Raw genomic sequence first — 13,769 nt, 5'->3', positions numbered from 1 at the left:
ACGTTGTACAAAAAAATGAGTCTCCGTCAGAAAACAGGTCGACGTTAGCAAAGTACAGCCAAGTTACGCCACCAATCTGACCGATCGAACGATCGACCAATCCGACTAAATCAACTAATCGATCGGTCAGATTGGTCGCACGTCACGGGTTGAGACAGTGTATCCAAATCCAAACAACGCTCTGATGATGTGATCGTCCAAGCCTTCACCGTCTTTTGCAACGGCACAAGCACGTCAGAAGACTTGCTTGTGCACGTCAGAAGACTTGCTTGTGCACGTCAGAAGACTTGCTTGTGCACGTCAGAAGACTTGCTTGTGGGCGCAACGGGAGACTGATTGATTTTGCGTTCCAAGTTTTCCAATATGGAGCTGTCCGCCTGGGTCGGATCAAAAGCGTGCGCTGCAAACTTTGCACACATGGATGACCCGGGCGCCCGCTTGGATCTTGGCGGAGTGAGGTCAGCGGGCACGCTCCGCCACCGACCCCCGTCTGCTCATTCAGGCGGGTGGCGCGGCGGAATCATCGAGGGAACGCCGCGCATTTCGCTTGGACGCTGAAATTCCGACTGCTTGCTTGGCCGCGACAGCAGATTCCTCTCCGCTCGAGTTTCCCTCACTGGTGCAGCGGCTGAGTCGTTTTTTTTTCACGGTGGCTGGTACCTCCCGGAAAAGACGGCATCGTCTCGACATGGGTGCTTCCGGAGACGCAGTGCCCACCTCCGGCCTTCCATGTATATTTCATATTACCAGCAGATAATAGACGGCCAAATATTAGATTCCTCTTCCATCCCCTTCTGCGGCATCTCATTTCACCTCTGTAAGGCTTGTTGTAATGCAATATCAACCCCGCGCTCTCTCTCTCTCTCTCTCTCTCTCTCTCTCTCTCTCTCTCCACCTCTCTCTCTCTCTCTCTCTCTGCTGTCTGATTTAAATCCTTCCTCCCCCGAGCAGCTTTTTTTTTTCCAGAACGGAGGAACATTTGTCAGCGGCCACAGAAACAAGTTTTGTTAAGATTACCAGCGAGTGGGCGGGCGGGGAAACGCGCTCATCCCACTCAGTCTCTTGCTGTTGTTTTTGCCGGCATGCGCTCATATTTCCTGTACCGCACATCCCCATTTCCCTGCTTCTCTGTGTTCTGCAGGAGTCGTCGAGCTCCTCGGAGGCGGTGGCGGCGGCGGCGAGGAGCGGCGCCACGGAGGCGGCGCTCTACCACGGCGGGCAAGAGGTACCATCAATCCCCCGCTCTCCGCGAGGGCGGCACTTTGCTGCTAATGAACTCGTCTGGAAACTTTTGCCCCCTCCCCCCTCCCCGCCATGTCATGCCAGGCCTTAACATCTTACTGATTGAAAACAGTCAGAGGCCGCAGCGCCGCCGCCGCCGTGCTAACGTTTTTTTTCCCGCCATCATTTCACAGGTGATCCACGATGAGAGATTCCACCATAACAGCGTTGCAGCCAGTTACGGGAGCCATTACAATGAAACAGGTGATTCAACGCCTGTCCTTTATATTGTAATTTGCACATTTTTATCAGAGCACCCTTATGTCCTGTATATTAATGATTGTTCCCGCCGGCGGTGAGTAAAGGATGAGCTATGAAAATGACTGTGGATGATTTCCCGTTCAGTGCATTGCAGCAAATCTAATCTGGGCCAAAGTCGGCAAGGTAAAAAATATTGGCGAGTGGAAATTGAGCAGTCGACGCTGCATGGTTTCAGAAAATGAAAACTACTCAGGTTTTTAATGAAATGATTTATTTCTCTTCCCGTTCCCTGCCCACCCCCACCCTCCCCTCCCCCCCCCCTCTCACGGAGCTCCCCTCGATACGAAAGAGCTAATGAGGCAGCCTTCTTCTCGTGTCCAATTCAGTTACGCTCATCGGAGGAGAGGACCTACCAAAGGTCTCCACGCAGGCTTTGAAGCAGCAATACGAAAAAACCATCGAGGAAGCCACGCCCGCCAAAGAAATTAAGGTAATGATGATGCCTATTTACCTAAACAGGCATTCCTCTTATTTGCCATAAGCGAGCGTGGAGATGAGGCCGCATCAGGAAATAATCAAAAGGGAAACTGTGCCCGCTGTGACTTGATGGAGAATAAATTGGACTGGATGAAAGAGCTCATGTCATTAAACAGCAACAGCCAGAAACGTTGCTCCCTCGCTGATAAAAGGAAAGTGCCACATTAAATCCAGAGCTCATCCTATATATGTTATATACAGAATAATCAGAAAGGTGCAATATTTAAATGCCCAGTGTAATATTTAGTGGGACCTGTTAACATATTATAGACTACAGATGTGGATTAACAAAAAGAAAAAAAAAAGATGAATACAGACATTTTTCATTGGCTAATAATAAGCATTTACACTTGCATAAAGTAAATGTGGAGAATGTAAATAGCCTGGAACATGGACCCATCTGCTCAGGGTTCTGTGATTCTTGTTTCTTTTTTGCTGTGTCCCAGCTGGTTTATGATATGTGTGAGATCAAGAGAGAGACTGGTCTGGCCTTTTCCATCTGGGAAAAGGCCAGATGGAATTTGCTGTGAAAGATGTTTGCAGAGTGATGCTGAAGTCGCCGGCTTTCTGCAGGGCAGGTCATGCTACCTACCTGTCTGTGTGCAGCTCCCTTCAAAATATGAGGCTAAAGTCATAAATTGACAGTAAGAGTAATGTAATACATGACAAGTAACCAAATATTGATTTTCCGCAGTATGCTTTTTTACCACTAGGTGCCACTAACTCTCTCACTCTGGGCCTTTAAAATTTTCCGGGTTGACAGATTCATTGAAAATGTGTTTTTTTTTTTAAGCGTTGCTTTTCTCTCTTTGTGTGAAATATCATCATTACTTTATATTTTAGGTTTAAAATCCCCATTTTCCTTTTTTCATTAACAAAACCCCTCCAAACCGTAGGTGGATTTGGATTTCAACCAGTTTCAGTGGGTGCCAGTAAACCAATCCTCCAAACATTCAGCCATGACAAGTCAGCAATCCTCTTCCGTGACAAAAACTGCCACATCGTCGGCAACTTCTTCATCCGTTGCTTACGAGGCAATAGACCTTTTTCCCCCACCGCCCTCAAACCCGCAGCAAGAGGCCGCGCCTCAGCCACTGGAGGCGTCCTTGAATCACAAGCAGACTGACTGCAAGGGCCAGTACTTTAAACACAAGAGTATTGCAGAGCTGAAGCGGCTCTACAAGCACATCCACCCAGAGGTGCGCAAGAACCTTGAGGCGGACTTCTTGAGTCAGCTCACCGAGGAGGAGATGAAAAGCCTTGAAAGTAAGGAACTGGGCGAGGTTCAGCAGGCTTGTTACATGTTCGAGAATGACGGCATCAGCCCGTGTTCAAGCCCCGACAGAGACTCCGTGGAGTGGGACGAGATCCTCAAAGGTGAGGTTCAGTCAGTGCGCTGGATGTTTGAAAACAAGCCACTGGATACGATCAAAGATGAAACTCCAGATGAGGACGAGGGGAAAGGAATTGCCCAGCAGGAAATCATTGCTGGCAAAGATGTCAAATACACAGCCTGGATGTTTGAGACTCAGCCCATGGATGTTCTCGGGACGGAGACTCTGGATTCAGTGGAGCAGTCGCAGAAATCATCCGATCTGGCACGGGGGGATGTCCGCACCGCGACCTGGCTCTTTGAGACGCAGCCGCTCGATTATCTGAATAAAATCTATCAAGAGGACGAGCAGGAGACAGAGGTTGCGGCCAGTAGAGACATTTCCGGCGGTGATGTGAAAACAGCCAGGTACCTCTTTGAGACGCAGCATCTGGACGCGCTGGGCAAAACCGAAACCATCGAGGAGAGCCACTTTCTGAATCTAAAGTCAGAGTTGGAAGAGACCAAAGGGGACGTGAAGACAACCACGCGCATGTTTGAGACCCAGCCGATGTGCGTCATCAGAGGCGATTCGGGAGAGATGCTGGAAATCACCACCATTCGCAGAGAGGAGACGGAGAAAGGAGACGTCAAGACGTCACGCTGGATGTTTGAAACACAGCCTCTTGATATTATAAACAAAGACCCCACTGAGGTGAAGCTTATATGTGGCATCTCAATGGAGGACAACATTGAATGTGGTGTGAACAGAGGTAGGTGGCTTTTTGAGACAAAGACTCTTGACAGCATTAAGGACGAGGAGTGGGAAAGTTGCAAGAGGCAGAAGGAAGAAATAGTTGGTGCAGATGTTCGAAAGCACTGTCTGGTATTTGAGACTCAGCCTATGGATATGCTGAAAGACAACGCTAATGCCAGGCCTGCAGCCTCAGAGGAAATTATGGGAGGTGACGTTCTGTCGGCAAAACATTTATTTGAAACGGTGCCCATTGAAAACCTGAAGGAGCTGCTCGAAGTGGGGAAGCTGAAGAAAATGGTTGCATCTGAAGAAGAAAAGGGCGACGTGAGGCATCAAAAGTGGGTCTTTGAAAGCCAGCCGCTGGAGAACATAAGAGAGGAGAAGAAGGAAATTATCAGAACGGTAAATGTTGAAGCGCTCGATAAAGGAGATGTGACAAACTACAAAGAAAGGTTTGAAAGCATGGATTTGAGTAAGTGTGAGGGAGCGCAGAGGATTCAGGTTGAAGGCGTCACCAGCGGGTCTGTCAAGTCCAACAGAGTTCTCTTTGAATCCACTCCTATGTACGCTATGCAAGACAGCTCTGGCCATTACCATGAGCTGAAAACAGTGAGGCGCGAGGAGATTGTGAAGGGAGACGTGCGCAGCTGCAGATGGATGTTTGAAACGCGCCCAATCGACGAGTTTGAGGAAAGCATTAATAAGTTTCAGATCATAAAAGGCATATCCAAACAAGAAATTGAATCAGGGGATGTCAAAACAGCAAAGTGGCTGTTTGAGACTCAGCAGCTCGATGCCATTAAGCACTTTAATAACTCTGAGGAAGAAGAGCAGAAAAGTGAGGAAGGCACTGAAATTGAAAAAGGCGATGTGAAGACTTGCAGATGGCTTTTTGAGACTCAGCCGATGGACGTTCTGTATGAAAAGGGCGAAAAGAGCGAGGTTGATGTCAGAGACGTGCAAAAAGGCGATGTCAAAACGTGCACATGGCTTTTTGAGACGCAAACACTCGACAACATACGCGATCACAGTGAGTCTGAGACCGAGACCATTTTGAAAACCTGCACAGTCAACCAAGAGGACGTCCAAGGAAAAGACGTGCGACTCGCACGTTTTCTCTTTGAAACGGAGAACCTGGAAAACATCACTGGTGAAGACAGCGGCTCTTTTAGGAGAGTCACCGAGATCAACATTCAGTCTGGCGACGTTTCCACGATGAAATACATCTTTGAAAATCGCTCGTCCGATATTATGAGCTCCACCTCGGAAGAAACCATGCAGAGACTGAAGACGCAGCAGGCCGAGGACATACAGAGGGGAAATGTGGTCAACTGCACGTGGATGTTCGAGAATCAGCCCATCGATTGCATTCGCGAAGAGGCGAGGGAGATTCGCACTGTGACGGATATCAAGGGAGGCGACGTTGACAAAGGGCGCTTTACTTTTGAGACGTACTGTCTTGATCAAATCAAGGACAAGTCAAGTGAGACCGACATCTCTCAACTCTCCAGCATCTTCAGAGATGAGCAGGAGAAGGGGGACGTCAAAAATTACACCATGATGTTCGAAAGCCAGCCACTCTACGCCATCTGTGACAAAGAGGGCCATTATCATGAAGTCACAACAGTTACAAAGGAGGAAATCATGAGGGGGGATGTGGTGGGGGCAAGATGGCTGTTTGAAACAAAGCCACTGGATGCAATCACAGATTCTGAGGAGGTTTACGTCATTAAAGCTGTCACAGAGGAAGGAATCAACAAGGGGGATGTTAGCTCAGCAAGGTGGAGATTTGAAACACAACCCCTGGACGAAATAGCTAGTGACATGAAAGCTAGGTCAAAGACAGTTGCAGACATCCAAGGCGGTGATGTAAAGACAAACAAGCAGCGATTTGAGGCCGACGACATGTCTCAGAGGTTCATCAGAACTGTGAGTGTAAGCGAAATCCAAAAAGGAGACGTCAGATCTGCCACGTGGATGTTTGAGACGCGTGCCATTGATGAGATTCACAGCGAAGGTGTGGAGTATGATGGCATGGAGACGGTGACTAAAGAGGAGGTAATGAAAGGCGATGTCAAACAGTCTGTGTGGCTCTTTGAGAAGCAGCCCCTCGACAGAATCAAAGACACTGACGGCTCAGAGCTTGTTGTCACCAAGGAAGAAATCCCACAGGCTGATGTAAAGACGACTACTTGGCTATTCGAAAGCGCTCCGTTCCATGATTTCAGCGAGAACAAAGCGGAGAAGAGAGAAATCATAGGTAAAAGTGTCAAAGAGACTCTGGAAGAGCTTTACTCTCAGAAAATGGTGGATTCACAAGGCATCCTAATTGAGGCAGACGAGATTGGGGATGTGCGCATGGCAAAGTATAAACTCCTGAGCCAGGAGGCTCCGCAAATCCAAAAAGAGGAGATTATTAGAGGGGACCTGAGCAACATAATGATGAACCTGCTGAACCGCAGGGAGATCACAGAGAGGGGGATAACTATTGATGAAGAGGAGCGGGGGAACATCAACACCACCGTGAGGCAGTTACTCAATCAGGAAAGGGGAATCAATGTTGAGAAAGAGGAAATAATTTGCGGTGACATTCAAGAGGCCATGAACAGTCTGCTGAAGAGCGAGGGCTCTTCCAAGCGTGGCATTCTGATTCAGGAGGATGAAAAAGGCGACGTGAGAATGACCATATACTCCCTCTTGAATAAGGGGGAAAGTGCAAGCATGGAGAAGGAGGACATAATATACGGCAATGTAAGCAAAACCCTGCACCGCCTTCTGTCAAACTCAGGAGAGGAGGACTCGAAAAAAATAAGAGTGGGAGACACAGAAAGGGGTAATGTCAGCTTCTACTCTACATGCATTGAGTCTGGGGCTTTGGATTATTTGAAGCAGCTGCAGAGTCCGGAGGAAGTCCAAGAAAAGGTGGAAAAGGAGTACATAATTGGCGGTGACATTGAAGAGACTAAAATTTTACTCAGAAAGACTCAGCAGCAGATAGGTCGCACCATTGCTGAGGACGATATTGTTCCAGGCGATGTGAACAACACTGTAAAAGTCTTTATGACGGAACCTAATGTTACCTACAGAAACCTGGAGAAACAGGATATTGTTAAAGGTGACCTTTCCGCAGCCCTGGATTCACTGACCCAAGCCATTAATCAGCAGGTGGTAATAGAGAAAGAGGAGGTGGTCAAGGGAGACATTTCCACTACTTTGAAGTCTCTGGAGGAGTCTCAGCGTCAAGCAAAAGAAATGGAAAAGCCTGAAATTGTCAGGGGAGACATCAGAGGTGCTCTCGAGTCGCTGGAGAAATCTATAAGCACCAATATGGAAGCGACTGTCGAAGATTTAGTGCCAGGTGATATCAAAGGGACGCTGATGTCCCTGGAGGAGGCGACGAAGGCTGTGAAAGTGGTCGAGAAAGAGGAGATAGTCAAGGGAGACATCCAAACCGCCATGCAAAGTTTACACGAGGCGTCGAGCGAGAAGAAGCTTTACCAGCATCAAGTCAGTGAGCAAGGGGACATTAAAGCCACCATCCAGCTCTTGCTCGAGCCCACCACTTCTCCACAGATGCAGCGCCGGGGAAGCATGGAAGGGGACGTGAAGACATCCATAAAATCCCTCTATGAAGGGCAGGAGATGACACAGGTAGAGAAGGAGGAGGTAGTCAAAGGGGACGTTCAAGGGGCCATAAAGTGCCTGATGCAAAGAAAACAGTACTCCAATACGAAACGCATGTATCCACACAAGAAAGCAAAAGTGCCCGCGAAAAATCCATTAACTGTAAAGCAAGTCGGGCATGAATGCGTACACGAAGCAAAGACCGAGAGTGTTGCAGGCAATCCGGCCCCTGCTGTGAAAAACCTTTCTCAAAGCAGTGAGTCACAGGAGCACACGCAGAGGCACAGCGAAAGCAAATCGGTGAAAACAAAGGTAATAGCCCAGGAGGATCACTCCTTTGCTGTAGCCAAAACACACAGCACATCTGGGGCCTCGCAACAGAGAAGCATGAAAGAGGAGAAGCAGAAGGTGCTGCCCCTGCAGAAAACCCAGGCCACTAAACCTATTACGGTAAAGAATACGCAAATGACTAATAATGATCAAGCGGAGGCCAGAGCGGCTGACGTGAATGCCACGAAAGAGGTGCAGAGCACATCACAGGCCAAGGTTTCGCACAGGCAGACGTGCGAGACGAAGACAATTAAACATGTGCAGACCGTGGTGACCGAGAAAGCCGTCACGCACAACGCGTCCGTGACGGAGCAGACATCGGCGTCTCAAAAGCAGACGGAGAACAAAGCCCTAGCGCACAAGCAGAGCTTCAGGAACATGAAGAGCGACTACCGCAACCTCGACGTCAAAGGGAAAGGCACGGCTAAAAAGGCAAAGCCAGAGATATACTTCCCTCCCCCTCCGTCCTCGCCGCCTCCGCCCTCAGAGTCTGAGCTCTCACTGCCGCCGCCGCCCTCTCCGGTGCTGGAGAGCCCGACGTGCAACCGGGCCATCATGAGGCAGGACAGTGACCTTCCTCCCCCGCCGCCGCCGCCGCCGCCGCCGCCGCCTCCTCCCGTGGAATGCATGAAGTCCGAGGCTGATTTCTTCCCCCCTCCTCCGCCTCCTCCGCCACCACCCTCTGCCGGAGGCCAAGACTTTCTCCCGCCGCCGCCCTCTCAACAAGAGCTTAATGCAATGCCACAGCCCCCCGCCACCAAACTGGTGAAACCTGTCGGCAGGCCTTTGTTTAAAGTGCCCAAGCAACCAGAAATGCCGAAGCAGCCCGTACAAGTTAAACCAAAGTGGCAGAAAAAGCTGCCCACTCCTTCTCCTCCTCCTCCTCCTCCTCCTCCACCGCCACCTCCCCCTTCCCAGCCTGCACTCGATCACGTAATGGCCTTTACAGAAGAGGCTAAAATTGAGGGAGCAAAACAGGAAGTGGTGCAGCAGATTGAAAAAAGCAAGCACGTTCAGTCTGAAGCAACAACAACAAAAGCGTCAAACATCCCAACGGTGAAAGCGACACCGAAGGAGAGCCCGCAACCCCTGAGGAAAGCATTTGTCCCTCCGATTAAGTTGCCTCCACCCCCTCAGCCTTCACCGGAGCCAAAGTCCAGGACTTACGCTCGCAAATTCAAAACACCTCTCATGCTCGCGGAGGAGCGCTACCGCCAACAAAAACTAGATAAAGAGAGCGCGGAGAGGAGTAATGTCACCACTCCGACCTCGCCACCAATTAGTGCACCGTCCTCTGCTGCCGGCGCTCAGCTGTGTGCCGAAGGGAGCGCTAGTAGAGAGGAGACTGCTGGGGTGATAAAGGAAAGGACTGAAGAAACGCAGTCTGTTCTAAACGAGGGAGCATCAGTGCAGGAGTCACCTGCCAAGAAAGCCCCCTCCCAGATACCCACCAGCAAGCCCTTAATCTCAGTGGTGAATAAGAAATCAATCTCTGGATCCTCAAACGTGTCCTTCGACAAAAAGCATATTGCCACTGCGCACTCCTCTGAAAAAGTGCTCGCCTCAAGCAACATTAAAAAGAGTCAAAGTACCCCCGCAACTCAGAATATTTCTGTTTCTCCCCCTCATCACGAGGCGACAAATATTGCCATGCAGCCGAGCTCAACAGTGGCGATTTCTTCAGTCACGGAGCAGCAGCAGCAGCAGCAGTTTATTAAGAAATCCAGCAGCAAGTCTATCACAACCTCACAGAGTGTCGTCCAGGAAAATGCAAATCTTCAAAGCCGTGCTGCGGTCACATTGAAAGCTGAAGATATGAAGAATGTTAATGCTCCTCTCACACAGGAAGGAAAAATGAGTTCCTCTCAGCCCACTAAAATTCCGAAAGTAACTCCAAGTTTCAAGGTCAAAACGTTTAAGATGCCCACGGAGAAGAAAGAGGATAAATGTGACAGTTTGGCCCAGAATGAATCAGTGAAAAGTGAGGTGCAGCTGCAGCGGGAGAAATGTAATGTTTCGCAGGAGGCTGAAGCAAAAGTGAATCTTGAGAGCAAGCAGCAGGTGACGGCAAGAACTGAGCTGAAAACAGAGAGCTCGCTGAAGGAGAGGAAAAGCCAGATGACCCTCCCTATCAAGGAGGCCGAGGCCGAGGTGCACATGAAAAGGGTGAAGCAGCTGCAAAAGAATGAGAAAGAGTTGAAGCTGTCGCCATCGGTTACGTGTTTAATACCGAAGATGGCTAAGATCACAAACGAAACCGCTCATCAAGGCCAGGGCCTTGTCTCCGTCTCCCGCAGCCAGCAGAGCGTGAAGACAGAGCACATCCAGAGACGGGAGGAGGTGGTTGTGACGGAGAGCGTAGTGCAGCAAAGCTGTAAGAGCAGCGAGGCCATTCAGGTGCAAGCGCAGCAAGTGAAAGGCGCAGAGACAAATAAAACGCAAATGAAGGCCAAATGTGAGCTACAGGATGAGGGTATTAAAGGAAAAGGGAAGAGTGCCTGCAAGGACCGGGTTAGCCTGGAAGAAACTTCAGATGCGCAGAAATGCAGTGTTATGCAAAAGCTCCTCTCTCAGATAAGCGATCTGGAAAGCACCCCGAGCAAAATAGACCGTGGCACCATCGGGATCATAATCGGCGAATTTCCTGACTGGTTGATGGGCTCAGACGAGAAAAGGAATTTAGAAACGATCGCGAAACAGCAAGGCAAGAAAAAGTTAAAAGAGATGGTGGTCTATGTGAAGAACATGCTCCAGGCGAAGCTCGCATTCTTGGGTGAGAGCTTGTCGGCCGCGGACAATCGGGAGAAAGTGGAGGAGGCGGCGCAGGCAAAAGAGGGGCCACCGCCAACCCCTCCGAAACCTCACCGCAACGCTCCAGGTGGAGAGACTACAAAGATCTCGAAGATAAGCATCGGCTCATCCAAAGCTGAAAAGAAGGTGGTGGAGGAGAAAAGATCTCTCCAGGGAAGGAAATCCCAGCGTGACAGGGTCGATCAGAGAGTTTCCTCCCCCCTAATGAGCATCCGCACACCGTCACCCACTTTTATCAGCATCGAGTCGAGGAAGATTGACTTGCCTCACCGAGTGACTCCCTCGCCCCCACCTTACAAATCCGTCGGGACACCTCCGCCTCCCCCTCGCAAGTCCTACACGCCCACGCCCGCCTACAGCAGGGTCACACCGTCTCCCACCATGAGCCGCTCGGAGAAGCTGCTGAAACCGAGAGACGGCACCACCAAGCTTCCCTGCGCAGTCACTCCGCCGCCCCCGCCGCCCGCGGCCGAGCACTTTGCGCCCGACGGCGAGCAACAGTCTCAGTTCGGCGGCAGGGACACTCCCACGGGGAGAAGTGAGTCGGAAACAACAGATGCCATGGAATCGGCGGACTCCATGATGACAGTGCAGGACAAGAAGTCATTCTTTGAGGAGGCGCAGAGGGCCGAGGTGAGCAGGGTGTACGTCCGCAAGGATCCCATCGACATACCCGAACGCCTGGAGCCCGATGCCGAGGAAGAGGCCGTGACGTTTGACATCCTGAAAGACGACCTTCCGAAGGTCGACCTGTCCAAACTGTTGAACCGGTTTGAGTCGCCACAGCCCAAAGTCTACAGCAGGAAGGAGCCCATTGTCATCGCGGAGAGGCTGGGGAGCGACACGGAGGACCCGGAGGCCGAGCCGTGTGACGCCCCCAAATTTGAGGACGCACCGTCCTTCAATGTCAAGGCCATAAAGGACGTGTTTGAGACGGGAGAGCACAGCTCCCAGGCAGCCCGGGAACTGAGGGAGCAGATTGAGAGGAGGGAGCCTGGGTCCGTGTACTCCCAGCAGCTGGGTCACTCTGAGACGACGTCGGTCACTGAGCAATTCTGCAGCGTGGACGACCTCGGCAATGTGACGATTGAGGCGGACCCTACGTGCTCCCTGTCCCGCGGCAGCCCGCCATCCTACGCCGATGTGGTGAGGGGCAGCGTGGACGCAGGAGTTGCCCCCGAGGCTTCCGCAGAGGACATGCTCCGGAGCTTCCAGCAGTCGTGGGCCGAGAGACAGGGGGCTTTCCAGAACCTGGGCTTCAGCGTCACAGAGCAGAGAACTTCACAAATTGTGACGCGCCAGAGGGAGACAGTCGTGACGGGTAAACCGAGCCGTGCGGCATGAGGATGCGAAAGCAGGCGTGACGGTGTGTTTAACTCGGCTTTGTGTACTGTGTTCGCTGTGGAATAAAAGAGAGGCGTAACATTTGTTGGACGCTGGTTATTCATGTCGGGCAATGTCTTTTGATGTGTTTGTTGTTTGTTTGTTTGCTCCAACACGTTTGTGCCGGAGCTGATAGCAGCCTGCCTGCACTGCATAGTCATGGTGTGATGATTTGGAACGTTGGACTAATATTTCTGACCGTGACCATCCATGACTGTGACGCTCAACCCAAGACGGCAGAGGTGGAAATATTTTTTGGGAGAAAACTAGGCTGTAATCAATTTCAGTTCATTAATTCAAAGCAATGACCTTTATGTCCACTCTGTGCAAACAGTTTTTGCTGCCATATTTTAATGCTTTGGCTTGTAGATGTGAAAATATGAAGTCTCTCGAGTGAGAAGTCATTTTACAGAATTATTGAAATTCTCTACTGATTACAGCCCTTTGCTCTAAAGAAATCCTTGCCTAAAGCACTCTGCTGCTGTTGTTCAGTCAGTGTGCAGTCACATGATGGAGCTTCATTGTGTTTGTTGTAACAGAGCTAAGGTTTGTTTTGTACTGACTGATAATTTTCTAATCCCTTAACCATTTCCCCAGTGCCTTCCCTGAAACACCCTGTTCTCTGAAATTAGCTTTGGAAGAATGTGAGCAGTTCAATCATGACCCCAAGTATGAACCTATGCAGGAATCCTGCATTTCTACATGAATATCATTGTGAAAGGTTTACAGTATACATATATATTAACTTTTTTGTAAGAAATGTAATACCTTAAAGGGCCATTTTGGTAAGAAGGTAGATTGCAAAAAAATAAGCTCCCTGCCTGCCTTTCAGCAGGACGTGAAGAATTGCTTTTCATTTAATACATATTTGTGACTGGAAATATAGGTGAATAGATTCCTGTAAATATTTTACATCGAGCCTTGAAAAGCTCAGCTCCAAAGTTACGCCCATAGCAAAAAAAAGAATTGATGACTGAGGAATGGACTGGCAAAAGGAATGCGTCTTTAGGGACTTACACAAGCACAACTTCAAATTCATTTATATATAATCTGAAAATTTGAGAAAAGCCTGAAAAAATATATTGAATTAAAAACATGCTAATTAAACCTTTACCACTTTTCCCTCTTTTTTTTTGTTCCTTTATCAGAAAATTCGAGTTCCAGAGTCCGAACTGTGCAGAGTGTGTCGGAAGAGGGTTTACCCCATGGAGTTACTGATAGCCGACAAACAAAACTTCCATAAAAGCTGCTTCCGCTGCGAGCACTGCAGAGGCAAACTAAGGTGGGACCTTTTCACAGAGCTAAGTCATTACAGTTTTCATTTCTTTCTTTCTTTTTGCTTTGCACTGTACTCTAACTGCATGGGTTGTGTTCTCCTTTTAATTTCAAACAGCCTTGGGAACTATGCCTCTCTCCATGGACGAATGTACTGCAAGCCCCACTACAATCAGCTGTTCAAGTCAAAAGGAAATTACGACGAGGGATTTGGTCAGAAGCCGCACAAAAATCTGTGGAGCAGCAAGAACTCAGCCG

The 13,769-nt window shown here is 49.6% G+C and overlaps 1 protein-coding gene across 3 annotated transcripts in view; it reads left to right on the top strand.

Annotated features, from left to right (window-relative positions):
• Positions 1-13,769, top strand: part of xirp2a (xin actin binding repeat containing 2a) — a 63,104-nt gene extending 49,335 nt beyond the window's left edge. For all 3 annotated transcript variants that reach the window (XM_076017573.1, XM_076017574.1, XM_076017572.1), the window contains 6 exons: positions 1,142-1,225; positions 1,416-1,485; positions 1,869-1,972; positions 2,916-12,174; positions 13,385-13,518; positions 13,630-13,769. In XM_076017573.1, the coding sequence (XP_075873688.1) occupies positions 1,142-1,225; positions 1,416-1,485; positions 1,869-1,972; positions 2,916-12,174; positions 13,385-13,479 (9,612 nt within the window). In that variant the 3' untranslated portion in view covers positions 13,480-13,518; positions 13,630-13,769. The remainder of the gene's footprint in view (positions 1-1,141; positions 1,226-1,415; positions 1,486-1,868; positions 1,973-2,915; positions 12,175-13,384; positions 13,519-13,629) is intronic.

This window comes from Nelusetta ayraudi, unplaced genomic scaffold (assembly GCF_046127955.1).
Source record: "Nelusetta ayraudi isolate G7.1 ecotype Tasmania unplaced genomic scaffold, CSIRO-AGI_Nayr_v1 ptg000006l, whole genome shotgun sequence".
Taxonomy (NCBI): domain Eukaryota; kingdom Metazoa; phylum Chordata; class Actinopteri; order Tetraodontiformes; family Monacanthidae; genus Nelusetta; species Nelusetta ayraudi.
This window is presented reverse-complemented; position numbering and strand designations above follow the sequence as displayed.